We start from the raw sequence: 16637 nt of genomic DNA on the forward strand, positions 1-16637 counted from the left end.
ACAGCGTTGTGTTGCACCGTGCAGCACTGCACAGCCCTGCAGAGTGCCGCATTGCATTGCACCGTGGAGCACTGCACAGCCCCGCAGAGCGGCGCACCGCGTTGCACCGTGCGGCACTGCCCAGCCCCGCAGAGCGGCGCACCGCGTTGCACCGTGCGGCACTGCACAGCCCCGCAGAGCGGCGCACCGCGTTGCACCGTGCGGCACTGCACAGCCCCGCAGAGCGGCGCACCGCGTTGCACCGTGCGGCACTGCACAGCCCCGCAGAGCGGCGCACCGCGTTGCACCGTGCGGCACTGCACAGCCCCGCAGAGCGGCGCACCGCGTTGCACCGTGCGGCACTGCACAGCCCCGCAGAGCGGCGCACCGCGTTGCCCCGCTGCCGCCGCGCTGCACAGCTGTGCAGCACACCAGACTGCCCGAGCCGCCTCGCGGGAGATCCAGCGCGCATGCGCATCCCCGCCCCGCCGGCCCCAGCCCCGCCTCTCCCAGCCATAAGCCCCGCCCTCCGGGGAAGCCCCGCCTCTTCCACTGCCTCTTTATGAGGCGGCGGGCGGGGCGAGCCGCACCCTTGCCGGGGGGTTAAGCCAAGATGGCGGCGGCGGGGCAGCGGGCGGCGCTGGGGGCCGGTGCGCGCGGCGGTGGCGGCAGCCGGAGGGGAGCGGTGACGGCGGCGGCGTGAGCGCGGCGGCAGAGGTCCGTCCCCTGCTGTTCTCGCGGCGTCATGGAAGCGGCGGCGGGAGGCGAGGACGGCGAGGAGCCCCCGCGGGAGGCCCGAGTCCTGGGTTCCGAGCTGGTGGAGACTTACACGGTGCGGAGCTGCGGGGGGAGCGGGGTCCCCCGTGGGCGAGTGGGGAGGCCGTGAGGGACGCGCGGGGCAGCGGGTGATGGTGGCAGCGAGGGGGCAGCGCGCGGGACGGGGCCGGGGCCGCGCTCGGTGCTGCGCTGCCCGGCGCCGCCGCCTCCATCCCGGCCCTGAGGAAACCTGGTGGCAGCTCTCGGTGCCCACGCTAAAGCCGGGGCCGGAATCATTTGGCACGAGTTTCCGAGCGGTGTCTGCTCCCGTGGGGGCCGCGTGTGCCGGGAGATGAGCGTCGGAGCGGGGCCGCGGGGGAAAATCTGCCCGTGGAAGTCGGCCCACAGCCCCTCGCGGGTTTGGCCCTTGGGGAGGGCTGGTGGTCTAGGGAGGGCTGGGTTGGCAAATGTCGCGTTCTTGCCCATATCCATATGTATGTGTGTGTGTGTATGTGCATGGGGTCATGAAAAATTGTTGTCGAGTAAACATAGCTTTTAAAGCTGGATTAAATATAGTAGGAAATCTTTCCTTCACGTGGCAATACCGTAAAAATCCGTCTTGAAAAGCTAATCTCGTTTTCAAAGGAGATAATTTGGGGTAGGCAGTTTCTCTCTTAGCCTACAAAAAAAGGAGGAAAGATTGCCAGAGGTGTTTTTGTTTGGGGAAGGAATTAAGTTTTTGATGTACAACTTGTTTTTTAAGTGATTGCATTCTACCAAGAGTTAATTGGTCTGTTTTTCAGAGAGAAGCTCATCATAAAACAAACCTCAGCATAATTGCAGATAGAAAACATCTTGAGCACACCACCCTTTACTTATATAACTAAAAAAATGTTTTCTGCTTCTACCTTATTTTAGTGTGATTTGAATGCTTTTTTTTGTAGAATGCACATAATGGCATCAGGCTTCTTCGTGTTTTAGGAGCCTAAAAGAGAAAGGGGAGCAATGGTCTAGAAAGGCAGTGTCTATAAAGTTGTGTAACAGTTACAAATAATACTTCAGGTTCCTGCCTCTGAAAAGGTACCTAGAGAAAATGGGGCAACAGGAGAGTGATTTCTGAGTTTTGACAGGACAGAGCATTTCACAGCTGTAGCACATGAAGGGCTGAACTCCTTTTCCAGTTGGCAACACTTAAAACATAATTGTGTGGTAATGACTGTCAGGTGGTGAGTAGCCATATTTGCAGACAAAAGTGTAATGAGCATTCAGTGAAGGAGTTGGTTAGAAGCTTAAAATAAACTCTTGAAGATTGCTTCAGCTCTTTCTGTTACATTTGTTATGTGATGTGTATTCACAGAAATGATGCTGCTGTTGATATGTTACCACTGTGCATGTTAGGATGTGGTTCATCCCACAAGCAGGTTTGTTTTCGCAGTCCCTGGTCAGCCGAGAGGCTTGTGGCTTGGTGACTGGAAACTTCCATTTCAGGTGTGAACCCAAGCTCAGCAGCATTCGTGTTGGTGCTGAGAATTTTCATGAGTATTCTGTAATACCAGTGAATGAGAAATTCAAGTGAATTTAGTTGAGAAAATGTCAAAATGTTATCTGCCCCCTAATTGCACTGGAGGTCGTGGACATGGGAGGTGAAATGTTAGCTGCTTTGCTGCTTCAGCCTGCGAAGTAGTGTTGAGGTACAGCCAACCTTTGGTGATACCATTAATGTGCTGGATTGAGCTGCTGTTCAGGTGTATAACTTTGCAGGTAGTGCTCAGCAGATCAGCTGGTAGTTGGGACAACATTTTAAGCTGCTGCAACTAAGCCCAAGGAAGCTTGTTTTTTGAGGCCAGATTTCTTTTTTAATGATTATGAATCTGGAAATACCATGCTATTTTAATGCCATTTTGCTTGGGAACTTTAAAAGTAGGGTATTTGAAAGGTAACATTAACCAGTGTTTGGTCCTATGTTGATTCTCTTGCTGCATTTTTGAAGGAGTTGTAGCATTAAGCATACCTGTGTGTGTAAACCTCCTAAAACTGTTGGCAGGACTCCAAGCCTGCAGCCAGTTTGTGTGAGATGGACCCAAGCCATTAGAAATGTAGGAACAGATCTTTAAAAGGAAACAGAAATTTTACAAAACTTCACAAGGTGAAATGTTTTACAAAAATTAGCATTTGTGTTTAGTGTTCAGAATCAGATTAGTGGCACTTAAGGATGTGAGAAAGACCTTCACTGGAGTAGAAGTGATGAAATTAGGTGCTGTAAAAGTCAAATCTGGTAAAGGTGAGAAGGGAAATATGGCAGTAGGAAGCTGTATCTTTGTCCATTAATGTGTAGTAGTCAAGGTGGCAGTGGTTGTATTTACAGCCCTGTTTTTGAGAGTAGTTTTTCTTTTGTCATGTGTACTTCCCATTGTACTCTGTATTTCAGAGCTCGTAATAGGAAACTGACTTTAATGCCATCCATTTGACAGTTGTGAGATTAAATCCTGTAAAATATATCAGGGCAGCCCACAGTTCTGTGTAATTTTGAAGGTACTTTAAAAAAATGTGATTCTTGTGGGATTTGTTAGGCTGGAAGGCAAGGTATGGATAAATCCAGCAGGAAGAAAATACTGCACTTGGTGTTTTTTCTGTTGGGTTAGAAAAGTATGAGCACTTTTATTGGGTATTTCTCCTGTATGTGCTGGTCCAGCTAGATGTTGAGCCTGGCTGATTGCTAGGAGGCCTCCAGGCTGCCAGGGCTTCATTTGTTTCCTGCTATGCATTTGTTTAGCCTAAAATTGCCTTCCTGCTTTTCCTGTCTTTTGCAGCTGTTTTTAATATAAATACTAGCTTCGATATTTAAGGAATGCTTCCTTGAATGGGTGTAAACTGTCTGAGTGCTTGAGGAGGAGGAGGAGATGCAGCTGTATCACTGCTCTGGAATTTGGGAGCTACAGGCTGCGGTCACACCTGTGTCCCAGGCTACCTGTGGGCAGCTCTGCCTGTCACCTGTGAAGTGAGGTGCTTGTCTCTTCCTTGACAGTACTGAAGTATGTGAAGTTGGGTGGGGGACACTGTAGAAGTGCAAGTTTTCCATGTAAAGTGAGCTGGGCAGGTTTTTGTAATGTGTGCAGGAAGTAAACAAAAGGCAGTCTGGAATTACTGCTGTTCATTTCACAGCTGGTTTAAAAATTTGTAGTAAATATTTTACCTTAAAATATTTAGGGAGACAAAGACATGCTGTTTGACAGTGGGAATACTTAGCGGCAAAGAGTTTGAAGTGACTGTTTAGAAAATCCTGAAAAATACAGCATTACAGATATGCTAGACACTTTACGAAGAACTCAGCCAAAACAACTGATTTCTAGAAAGACATACAAAATTTGTTTACACGGAAGAGTTTGGTAGAGACACTGGGAGGAGGAATACGTATGAATGTGAACACTTTTACATTTTAGCTCAATAGAAATGCATATGGCATAAATGAGTGGAGATTTCATGTGATATATTTATATGTGGGAGATAGTGCAGTGTGAGAGAATTTCATTCTCTCTCCATGATGCCTTCTAGCAGTTGGCTTGATAGGTAGGCAGTCCTTGAAGAATCTTAAACTGTCAGCCTTGTCATATTAGTGCACTCAAAATTAGTTGAAGATCAGCTTAGATGTCTGACTTCTTCAGAATGTAACATCTTCATTTTAAAATGATTGATTTCTGTATTGAAACAAGTCTTTGGCACTCATAAGCATATTGCATTTGTATTTATTTTTCAAGATAATGGCAGCTTGTGGATCGATGTGAAATCAGTTGCTGTCCTTCTGCATACTGCTGCTGTTTGAGGGGTGGACATGCACTGCCAGCTCGGGCTGTGCTCTACACAGGCAATGCTATGGCTTTTTAAAAACTTCATTTGAGGAGCTGTGTCATGTAAACACTGACTTTAACAGTCACTTTCCTGACCAGACTGTGCATTTGGCCCTGTGCTGTGGTCAGTGGTAGTAGAAGTGTAGTAGAAGTGGTCAGTGCTCGCCATATCAGCAAAAGGATGGGAAACCTTTATTATATATTTACTCTGACTAGTTCGTATACAGCTCTCAGTTGGGAGCTGTGAAGTTGACTGTGTTTTCAATATCTAATTTGTGGTTTTACGTGTTGTATACTCAGTCTGCATTGCATTTAGCTGTAGTGCTCGATCTGCCATAATTTAGCTTTTAAGAAGAACTAGTCTTTTTATTATGGCTTCTAAATGTAGTACTTTTGTAGTTCTAACTTTAATGTTCTGGTTTCTTTGAGTCTTGTCTTGTTTTCTTCAGGGTTATGAGGTACTTTTGAATGCTCAGGTTATTCCTGTTCTAGTTTGTCACTGGCACAGTGAATAATCCTGATTTGCTATTTCCCAACACGACACGATAGGGACGCAGACCTCAGCTGTGGCTGTAGTTGTGTGTAGGCATTCATCTGTGCATTCAGTCCTCATCTGCACCCTGATGTGTCACTTGCTGTACGCGGTGGTTGGTCAGACATCTTTATTCCGTTCTCTGGAGGACTTGGGCTTTGTTCTGCAAGCCAGTGTCAGACGCTTCCAAAAATATAGTTAGTATGACATATAGTTAATCTTTCAAAATGCAAGTGGTATTCTATTTAATGTTTGGTATTGTGCAGGTCTGTACTAGCAGTAGTTGAAAACTGGCCTTTTATGTAACAAATTAAAACTGTTGCTGCTTTTTGTTTCCTCAAGTGGATTTAGCAACTAGATGTGCATCATTCTCATAGCAGCTATGAGTCAGGTCTGTGTGATTGGTGGTGGTAAGCAAGTTCTCAAATGTATTAAATGCTTTCAAGATTTGATTACGAATTGGTGTTTTCCCCAAGGAATATAGTTGGATTGGATAACACAGTTTATTTAATTTATTATTTTCCAGTAGCAGAACAACTGGTTTTGCTGAGCCTTCTTTGTTGTGTACTTTTTTATTTTGTACCTTTGAAGTTTCTTGGGGATGGCTTGCTTCTGGCATATAGAAAGGTAGGTTGTGAGTTTCCTGCAGAACCAGTACTGTTCAATCTCTAAAGTCACTTACAATGAAAATCTTGAATCATTTGATACATGGATGGTTAAAAAGCCTTGAGTTTTGTGTAAAGGAACACTGTGTTGCCTTAGATAATTGTAGTGATTCTTTGGGCACAACTGTAACTCTCAGGAAGCTGTCTTGTGTGCTTTACCCTAAAAGTAATAAAACAGTTAACATCCAACCAACCAACGAATTTGTCTAGATTTCTGACGGGTTAAGCTCCAGATTTCTGCTTAGCTGTGAAGTGACAGCAGGATGCTTGCCAAGTTCCTCCGCCTGTTGTGCAATTTGGTAGATTGAACAAGGGATGCTGCTGTCTTAGGCTTGGTGTGGATAGCTATGAATACTAACTTAGTTACCAGAAATCTTCAGAAAAAGTAGCTTAGGGATCTTGGTTGTTAACCTTTGGGTTGCAAAACCAAAAGCCATTCCTTTACGTTAAGAAGCATCTGCGTGGTTTTGTGTGTGGAAGCAGCCTTGTGAATGAGATTAGGCGTCCTACATCAGTAAAGTCACTTTAGTTTGGGTTAGTTTTTAGTTAACTATGGTATTTTAAGAATTTAGGATCACCTTATGGTGCTGCATTAATGAACACATCTCATAGTCAGCTTCTCTTTGAGACAAATGCTTTGCAGTTCTCTTATTTTAATTTCTTCCTTTCAGGTATACATTATTCAGGTCAGTGTTGGCAATCATCAGTGGACAGTCAAACATCGTTACAGTGATTTCCATGACCTGCATGAAAAGGTAAGGATATTAAAACTGTGGCCTTGGTCTCTTACAAAACATTTTATAGTTTGTATAGTTCCATTCTATGGGACAAATTCTACCCTCAATAAATGACAAGAATATCTGCCAGATACCATCTGAACTGCAGGCTGAATCCTTTTTGTATGAACAGTATTACTTGCCCTTCTTACACTCCTCTCTTGAACTGGGGGAGGTTGGCCTGGACAACTTCAACCTTGGACAGAAGCTCATCTCAGAGTGGAGTTCAGACTGGAGTCATTAAATGTTTTACCAAGAGAGATCAGCTGATCTGGTAACTCAAAGCTGGATTGGAGCAAAGACTCTCTTCTGGGAGGGGTGGATGATAAAACTGTTCTTAGACAGTAGCACAGGGTAATTACTAACAAGTGCTGATTAAAAACAGCAAATGGAAATGAGGGAGAGTCCACTATATTCAAGATTGGACTGCTTTCTCAGAAATACACCAGTTATTCTGGGTTTTTATCACCTTAGTTACATTTTGCTCTGTGGTACTGAGAGTGATTCTCTTGGAACATGCTATTATTAAATTTCTCATCATTTTATGATAAAATGTTCTTTCTGAAAATACCTAAGGCTTTGAAGTCAATAGATAAATTTACTGAAGTAATTTTATTTTTGGATTTTACCAGGATCAGGTGATGTGCCATTACTGTGTTCTGTTACATCTTTTGTGCAAGTTCAGATGGTAAGTTTGGTAGTAACTCTCATCTTTGTCTTTCAGCTTGTTTCAGAAAAGAAAATAGATAAAAATCTGTTACCTCCCAAGAAGATTATTGGAAAAAATTCCAAAAGCCTGGTGGAGAAAAGACAGAAGGAATTAGAGGTCTACCTGCAAACCCTGCTAGTCAAGTTCCCTGTTACTGCTCCAAAAGTTTTGTCACACTTCCTACACTTTCATTTATATGTAAGTTATGTTTTTAGCAAATAAAATGGAGGCCTGAGTGTCTTTCCCTAGTCCTCTGACTTGGAGAGAATTGTATGGAATCTTCACAAAATAGCTGAAGCTGTTCTTTTTCAGCATTTTGCACAATATAACAAGCAAAGCATATTTTAAAGACTTTTTTGACACCACTTTTTATTGCAGTAGATATTGTGCTGGCAAGTAGTGTGAGTAGGGACTCTAAGAGGAGAAAATAAATACTGGCAGGATAGTTGGAAGCTGTGAGTCAAACTGAAGCTGAATTGGTTGTTAGGCTGAAGTCAATGGTGCATAATCGATCCTCATACACCCCTACTTAATGGTTAATGGTCAGAGCTGTGGTTCACGGTGAAAGTTTCCAGTAGCCCAAATGAAGAAAAATGGTGCTTCTCCATGAGAAGGGCACTGATGGAGCGGCCTCTGGAGAAATAGCTCCAGCCAGCAGGCAGAATGTTACCGTAAAGGAGACTTAAGTAAGAAGCAGTGGCTTGCTTTCCTGTTCAGATTGCAGTTTGTTCATCTCTTGTGTATAATTTGGCTTTTTTGCAGGCCTCATGTTGTTAGGGGGAGAATGAGCTTCACAAAGAGGAAAATGCACTGGAGAGCACAGTGAAAGGAGGAGCAGTAATTGCTTTGGGGTGGGATGTGCTGAGATGGCTCTTTGTAGTTTCTTATAAAGGCTTCAGAAATGTCTCACAAGTGGCCCATTAGATGTGTTAATTAATCTTTAGAACAAAGAAAAACCTGTTTTAGTTGTATTGCCTGAATATAATTATCCTGGTGAGACTTTAGATTTTGACTTAAGGTTTGCTTCATAGTCTGCTATCCGCTGGCAGATTTGAGTGAGAAGGACTAGTTTGTCATGATGAAGCCCTTTAAAATGAGTTAGAGGTTTCAAATGCATTAAACATGCATGTGATAACATAGGGACAATTCTGTTCAGATGGAGCAAACTTCCTGGTCATCAGGAAGTTAAATAATTTTTCTGTTCTCTGACTACTCTGTCTCTTCAATTCTATCTGTCTGATTAATGTTTCAGTGCTGTAACGTCAACGAAGGTTTTTATGCAGGCAGAAATTCTTCCTAGTCCCTCTCTGTTTTTCAGGTGTTAAGAGCAAAGTTGTTGCTTAATCTGCATTTCTTTGCTTTAGAGAAGTCTGGCTTGAGGTATAAACCCAATTGTTCTTTCTTGGAACTTTAGTGTACTTTAAAATATTTACCAAAAACCCCAGTTATTCAGCAGAAAAGCTAAATATTTACCACAGCAATTCAACTGGAAAATAACCTTCCTGTAGAACTTTGGTCTTTTAAAATACCTTTGTTGGTAGACAGCCCATGTGCATGCTTGAGCCATTATAATCTGCAGTATTTTCTTGTTAGTTTATATAGGAAGGCTGCAATATTTTTTTTCTATTCATATTTGTAGTATTTGCAGTAGGGATTATTCAGTTTTATTTCCCAGCCTAATAGAACTAAATGGAGTAGAAACACCTACCATAAATACACAAGAGAAACAGTTGCACGTATATGTATATGACAGCAATGTAGAACATTATTGTTACTTTGACATTGAATAGGATGCGCAGTGATACGGGAATGCTTATTTTGTTGCACTGTCTTATACTTTGTCATCTTAGAAAATTTGGTTTGTTAATTTACAGATAGAAGCTTTTGCAAGAAAGGAATTGAGTACCCACAAACTGCTGTTCAGACACACCTGCAAACAATGGACATCTGTGGTGTTGATGCACATAAGCAGTTAGAGCTGAGACAGAGGTCTGACAGAGGAATAGAGTTGCTTTTTTTGCATGCTAGTCATTGAACAGTCCAAGTCATAATCTTATTTCATTTATAAATGTAGAAAAAATTTCTGCTCTGTGTCCCAGATGACGAAAGGGATACAGAGTGCAGTTTTCAATTAAGTCTGTGTGCGCCAGATGAGTGTAATTGGCTTATTCAAATGAGAGTCTGAATTGCTGAATATTGTTTGTAAGGCAGCTTCTAGCTTGTTCTCAAAGCTGTGGTGTGGAGCTTTGTTCGGCCTCAGTGAGTGGGGCTTCAGTTATACTAAGAATGTGCTTTGCTCAAACGCTTGCCTCATCAGATGAGCTGAGCTGTCTGCTGCAGATGTCCTGGGCATTTGTTCCTGTGTTATGATTCATGAGGGATTTGTCAGCGAAGTAAACTAATCAAATATTCATTACGTGATGATCCATAATATCTGTTTACCCTTTGCAGCTACCTTAAAATGAGATGCTTGTGTCTGGGGGAAGCTTTGCTATCGCAAATGGTTTTATTTTTTCTTTTTGTGGGCCTTTGAGAGAGAACTGTTGGAAATGATCAAAACTATTTCTGGACTTCCACAGAGCATTTGCCTTTTGTGGAAAGTACGCTCAGATAGGAGATACATGTAGTCATCTTTGTGCGCCTTCAGATTTAGAACAAATCCCTACATTGAGTTTTCAACCTTTTTCTTTCCTCTTGGAACCATCAGTGCCTGGAATGGAGATTGAGCACTTGAGTTAGATTGAGGTGGGTGGAGAAGATGGAGGAAGGGGTAAAAGGGGCTTTTGAAGTACTCTGCAGCAAGCATAATAGGGTTGAAGTCCCAAAGACTTAATTACTTTGTGTGTGTGTGTATATATATATATATATAATCTTCCCTGTACACCTGTGAATCTGAAGTTTTCTGTGTATTAATGATATTCTGAGGAAATGCTGAATGCTTGATGCATTAGGTTAGTTTCAATGTTAAAATTTGAAGAATGCTGTACTTATAATATTTTCTTCAAAACCAAGCTCTTTTCAAGTTGGGCTAATGATGGGTAGTAATAGTTGCTCTAGTTGTTATTGACCTTTTCTAATATATACAAGATGTGATTATTTAAATGTAGCTCAGTATCTTCCATCTTGGGAATGAAAATCAAAGGAAATGAAATAATTTCAGGTAATTTTTAGGAATCATTTCCAAGTTACAAAGAAATCCATAAGATACAATCACCGGTGATTTCTGTTTGGCAAAAGAAGTCCTGTGTCACAACAGAAAAAGGGTGACTTCAGCAAAAGTACATATTGAAAATTGGAACCCTAAGTATGTGAGTAAACCATTGTAATCAAGTGTTATTTTTTGCAGGAGATCAATGGGATCACTGCTGCATTGGCTGAAGAGCTGTTCCACAAAGGTAAAGAACTTCTAAGAATTTTAACTGGAAATGGTTTCCTCTATGTGCATGCATTCATATCCTGGGGTATTTAGTTTCCACACAATGAGAGATCTGAATCTTCTGTATCAGACTGAGACTTTGCCCTTTCTTTTAACCTTTTTCTTACTGTTGGCACTTTGATTCAAGCTGCTTTTTGAGAGGAACTGCAGCAGTAGTGCCACTACTTCTGGAAACAAAACAGAGAAATTGGTGAATTTAGGTTTTGAAAAGGGCCTACTAGTCTGTGTCCTTGAAGGATAGGATGTGGTACTGGTGATCAGAAGCTTTTGTTAATTTTTCTGTATTATGATTCAGCGTAACCTGTAAAGAAGTTTGTTTTGTGTTAATGAGTCCTGATACAGTGTGCGTTAAGTGCAAGACCACTTTACATATCTAAATTGATACTGTTCTTCCAGAATTCAGGAAATACGAGACCTTCTTGTCAGTTAATTAAAGGATGTGCTTTTCTGAGGCTGGCAGATGGAAATGACATGCACTTACTGTGACTGCAACAGCTTTAACTGGTCCATTAACAGCAGGAGGCGTGTGAAGTGATTAACCCACACTAATATTGATTTAAAGAATGTGCTAGATGCTATGCTATAATTCCAGTTGGCTGAGGTGATAGGTGGAGCAGATTTCAGCTTGCCATTTCAGATTGTTCTGGCACAAAATTAACTTTAGGTGAAGTCATTTCAGAGGGTCCACTCAGCAAATTTTGGAACATTTTAAGGAAGGTCCTGAAGAAATCTTCCCTGACCCTGTAGTGCCTCTGGTCTCACCGATACCAGAACCATTGATGTCTGACTGCTCTCTGTTAGTGTGGCCTCCCAGTAATGTGCAGCTGGACTCTTGGACTTGCTCCCACTGAAGCCAAAAGGAATTTTACTCCTCTGAGTGTTTCTGAGAACTCTGCTTATCATGAAAGCTGATGCTCTCTTGTCTGTGAATTTAAACTGATGTCCCTAAAAGGAAGAGGAGAAAGATATTCCACATGTGTGTGATCTGACTGTTGTAGTCCACATTGACTCTTGTGATGCCTTCAGAGGGCTTTTGGATGCTGTTTCCTACTGTTCCCAGAATGAAATGGGATTGTAAAAATATTATCAGATAATGCATTTCCTGTTCTGCGAGTTTGCATTGGTATTAGTGTGATGAAAGTCCTCATACTCTTCAAGAAAACATATTTGCTACAATTCCACATTTAGCGTAGCAAAAGATGTAAGGTCTATTTTTCAGATGGCAGGTGCTGGTTTTTCTGAATAGAATAAGTCCTAACTGCTATAGAGAACTTAAGGATATCTTAGGAAAAGTTTAGTAACTCTTACATAAATGAACTTTGTCTGATTCCAATCCTGTTAAGATTGAGGGAAATTTGCCATTAGTTGCATTAAGCTTCAGGCTCATATGGTGAGAGTTCCCATTTGAATGTTTAGGTTATTCTGGTGTTAAAAAAATATGTATCTTAATTCAGCCATTCTAATTTAAAGTGGCAAAAAAGATCATTGGTTTTGTGCCTTAATTGTGAGCTTAGAATATAAATGACAGTAATTTAATCCCTAACGTTAGGTCTTCCATTTACCATTTATTCTTTGGTAACAGTTGCAGCATTGTGTTTGATACCATCATACTCTGTTTTTCAGGAGAGCAGTTGTTAATGGCTGGAGAAGTCTTCACCATCAGACCCTTGCAGTTATACGCTGTCACTCAACAGTTGCTCCAGGGGAAGCCTACCTGTGTTAATGGAGATGCCAAAACAGATCTAGGTCATATTCTAGACTTCACTTGTAGGCTCAAGTATTTAAAGGTGAGCTGTGCTTGCATAAGTACTGGAGGTGTTGTTTGGACCAGACCGATGTGATTCTTGGCATACCTTTGGAGTCTTGTTTGAATGCACAAGAACTTTATGGATAGTAAACACCTGTAAGCTTTTAGAACTCAATGTTAAACAGGTGTTTATTCTGCCCACCTTAAACACAGATATAGTTTTCTAATAAACTAAAATCCCTAAAAAGCCCTTGGTTTCATAGATGAAGTGGCCCTGAATATCTAGCTAAAATGCCCTTTCAGAATAAATGTAAAATGGCCTCAAAAGAGATAATTTTTGTCTGGAGGGAATTTGGTTTTTTCCTACCAAATAAGTGAATTGGGAAGACTTTTCCTGAGTGATTTTTTTTTAACACTGCATGCTATAGCTCAGAAACTCTGTTTAGCCCCTTTATTACATGAAGATCTTCCTTTTAACTGTGTGGTGTGTTCAAAGGGGAAACATAGTGGGTCAAGGGAAGCTTCACTGAAGGACTTGGGAAGTTGCAAAAGCAAAATTGCAGCTGTACTGGCACTTCTGTGGATCTTCCGTTGCGTTTGCCATCCTCTGTGTGTATGGAGTCCTCTGAACAGAGGATTCTCTGCCTGAAGAAGAGTATAACGTTTAGAAAAATACCCATCTTCAGAATTTCTGGCTCTTCTGAATGCTTGTGAGTGGGCACCTGCAGAGCTTGTAAGATACCCATAAGAGCAGACAAAAACCTTAGAGATTTCTCCCAAAATTATATCTACAACAAACATAAAGGAAGCCACCTGTCTTTTATTCTGCTGGCATCCACTTAAGGCCAGAATCCAGTGATGATGTGGAAATACTGGATGCATTTTTATTAGAAGTGTACCAATGTCTAATGTTTTCTTCAAACCCATCTTGTCAATGCCTTGAGCTTCATCCCCTGTAGTGGAATTGAAGACAGTCCTGTCTTGGAGAATCTAGGTGTTTCAAGGAAGTTGTTTTTAGTAAGTGCAGCTCTGGCTTGGTCAGCTGAGAATGAAACCTTGGTCAGTCTTGCCTGTGTATTTCTTTTGCATGCCCCGTGTGCTACAAAATACAAGCACAAGGTGGCAGTTCAAGTTCAGTGCACTTGGCTGGAGCAACTAATTTTTTTTTCCTGAAATGTCAATCTGCAAGTTTCATGAATCATTCCATACTTGAAAAAACTGGTTGGAACTTTGGCTGTCTTTCCAACTGCATTTGTGCTCTTGCCTGTGTAAGACTGTCTGAAATGCAGACAAGTTGGATTGTTTGCGCTAACTCTGTTCTTAAATGTTGATTACTAGGTCACTGGAACAGGGGGACCTTTTGGAACCAGTAACATTCAGGAGCATCTCTTGCCTTTTGATCTGTCAATTTTCAAATCGCTTCATCAAATAGAGGTATGACTGACATACTGTTCATTTTATGGAGGTTTTGCAAATGCCAAGTCTGCTGCATATGTCAGAATTGCTAATTATATGCTTTGATTTGTTGCTAGAGTCAGGGAGCGCAGTGTTTAGGAGGACTGTTTCATTTGTGAAACAATGTTTATGTTTTGATTTTTTTTTCCACAAGTCTTGGAAATAATTATGCCAAATTTAAATGTTTAGAATAGCTTGCATTGTGTGTGTCTTCAAAAAGAATGTGATTTCCAGCATACACAGAAAACCTAAACCAGGGTGGCTTTCTATTGCCTTGAAGATCTGACAAATGGGCTATAACAGGATCTCTAATTACAAAGTACTTCTCATTTGGAAAGCACCAACTATTTGCAAAAATGTCCTGACATAAAATTTACTTATGAAAGTACACTTTTGGGTTTAGTGCTTCTTGCTTGATAGTTGCAGAATTTCTCATTGGCCTGCTTTCAGTGTGAGTGACAGGGTTTCTAGAAGTTGTTCAATGAGCATTTTACAAAATGCTTTCCTGACCACTTCAGATCTTTCCAGAGAGAGAATATGTGATTTTTTTCATGCAGTCTGTACTCTGTGTCCACTTTTCTAGTACATGAGCGCTATGGTCTGTCGTTGATGTGAGAGACTGAGTTCGTTAAGAACTGAAGTGGATTCCTGAAGTCAGTGATTTATTGGCATTTTAATGTGGGAAAGAAACTACAGTTCAGAAACTGAAGAGTGAGAGTGTCTAACATGCTGCAGAGAGGATATTGCAGAGTAGTATAAATTTTCCCCTTTCCTGTGAGCTTGGGTAGTTTCAGGGATAGCTTTGCCTAATGGGGGAAGGGGTTTTGGTCTTGCAGTCTTTTGTAACTGTATGTTAATGAAAAGTTTTGAATTGACTGTCACCAGACTGACATTTTCATCTAGTAGTAAATTTTGTCCAAAAATGAACAGTGGTAATCTGGAAAGGTTGGTTTGTGAGTGGTTTTTTTGTTGTGGGTTTGGTTTTTTTTTAAAGGGTGACCAGAGCTCTGTTTCTGTTTAGTGTTGTTTCCCTGATACACCAGCAAATGTCCCAGTTGTAGTGGTTGCACCATGTATGTGACTGTCTACAGAGAAGGACCTGGTGGCTGCACAGAGGCTGTCTCAGATCTTTGGTGGCATTGTTCCAACTTGAACTACAGAAAAAGGACTTTGTAATCAAACTTTGTCTAATTGGCTCACTGGAGTATTAAAAGCTTAGATTAGTATCCTCACTTCCAAGGCATTTGTTTTTTGTTTTTTCTATTTACAATAAAGAACATAAATGTGTCTGCAGGTAGAGGCACAGTTTGAGATATCTCTTGATAACAGTAAAATACTGTGCCCTGTTAAACCGCCTGGGTAGTTTCACCTTGAAGAACACATGGGGCAGATAGAAACTCAATGGAAGAAGCTTTCTTCAAATAAATGTTTGAATTTAACTTTTCTGTAGTTGTATCTCTAATCTCTTGCTTTAGCTTAACCAAATGTTGGTATTTCTGACCTGATAATCTCAGGAGATGTTAGGAGAGTGCTGTAACTACATTCCAAATTGGTAGAGAATCTGCTCTTGAGGCTTTTAGCTGCCTCTTCCATGTCCCATATTTGTTTTAGCATTTCTGACTTTATAACATTTTTTTTTTATAGATCAGTCATTGTGGGGGAAAGCTTATCAAAGGGCTGACTTCATCAAAACATGCTCTGGCCACGATGAGTGTTAGATTTTCGGCAACATCAATGAAGGTAAGAGTGAGTTTCTGCTTCTGGTGAGTGTTTAAAGCACATGCAAAAATAACATGCCCTTTGTGGAAATATCCATTTGGAGTCCGTGTACTTTTCTGTACTGCCTGTTGTAGGTTCTGCTTTTAAAACCATGGAACTGAAAGGGTTAGTTAACCTTTCAGAATCTTAGCTTTAGTAAGTGGAGGAAGTGTTTACATGTGTCTCTTCACAGGGACATTTCTGATGCTTTTATTGGAATGTATGTTTCTGTTATTTATCCAGAACTGAATGCATTTGTCTTATTTTTTCTCTGGGCTTTGATTTGGCAATGGGTATCTGGTAGCACAACCTTCACAGTCCCTTTATTGTTCCTTCTCTTTCTCCAGTTCGGATCAGCTGCTGGTGCTGGAACTCCCTCCTTGTAGATATAAAATAATTCCGACCCAGTTAGCTCAGATTTTAAGACCTACATCATTAATATAGGTGATAAGCAAGGAAGATTTCTAAGCTTGTTAATATAAGGTGGTTTGGATTGTTTGCTATTAGCTTCCACTGAAGATGTAAGCATAATATTTTAGTGTGCTTGTCTTAAATAGGAAATCCTAGTGCCTGAGGCCTCTGAGTTTGATCAGTGGGAGCCAGAGGATGCAACTTCAAGTTGTCCAGTGACAGCAGTTATCCCAACTTGGAGAACTTTAACAACTTTGGATATGAGTCACAACAGCATCTCTCAAATCGATGATTCAGTGGTAAGAAATATTTTTTCATTTGTGGAAAAAAAAGTATGACTGATCTTCTGTGGCACATTACACAGCAGGGATTTTGCATTTGCTTTATAGATCTTTTTTCTGAAAGATTTTCAGTTGCATGTTGGTTAGCTACTTAAATTAATGCTTAGGAGATTTTTTTTCTTTTACTACTTTGATATTTTGTTGGCTAAAGGAGAAAAGTTTGTCATTCTGTGCTCTGTAAGCAACTCAGGCATAAACACTGACTTTTTGAAACATACTTTTACTAT

The 16637-nt window shown here is 41.3% G+C and overlaps 1 protein-coding gene across 2 annotated transcripts in view; it reads left to right on the forward strand.

The window, feature by feature from the left end:
• Positions 1-581: 581 nt before the first annotated feature.
• The window catches only part of NISCH (nischarin), a 31587-nt gene continuing 15531 nt past the window's right edge, over positions 582-16637 (forward strand). For both annotated transcript variants that reach the window (XM_065642505.1, XM_065642506.1), the window contains exons 1-8: positions 582-811; positions 6449-6532; positions 7278-7460; positions 10609-10657; positions 12322-12485; positions 13784-13879; positions 15545-15640; positions 16216-16368. In XM_065642505.1, the coding sequence (XP_065498577.1) occupies positions 725-811; positions 6449-6532; positions 7278-7460; positions 10609-10657; positions 12322-12485; positions 13784-13879; positions 15545-15640; positions 16216-16368 (912 nt within the window). In that variant the 5' untranslated portion in view covers positions 582-724. The remainder of the gene's footprint in view (positions 812-6448; positions 6533-7277; positions 7461-10608; positions 10658-12321; positions 12486-13783; positions 13880-15544; positions 15641-16215; positions 16369-16637) is intronic.

The sequence above is a fragment of the Caloenas nicobarica genome, chromosome 11, assembly GCF_036013445.1.
Source record: "Caloenas nicobarica isolate bCalNic1 chromosome 11, bCalNic1.hap1, whole genome shotgun sequence".
Classification (NCBI taxonomy): domain Eukaryota; kingdom Metazoa; phylum Chordata; class Aves; order Columbiformes; family Columbidae; genus Caloenas; species Caloenas nicobarica.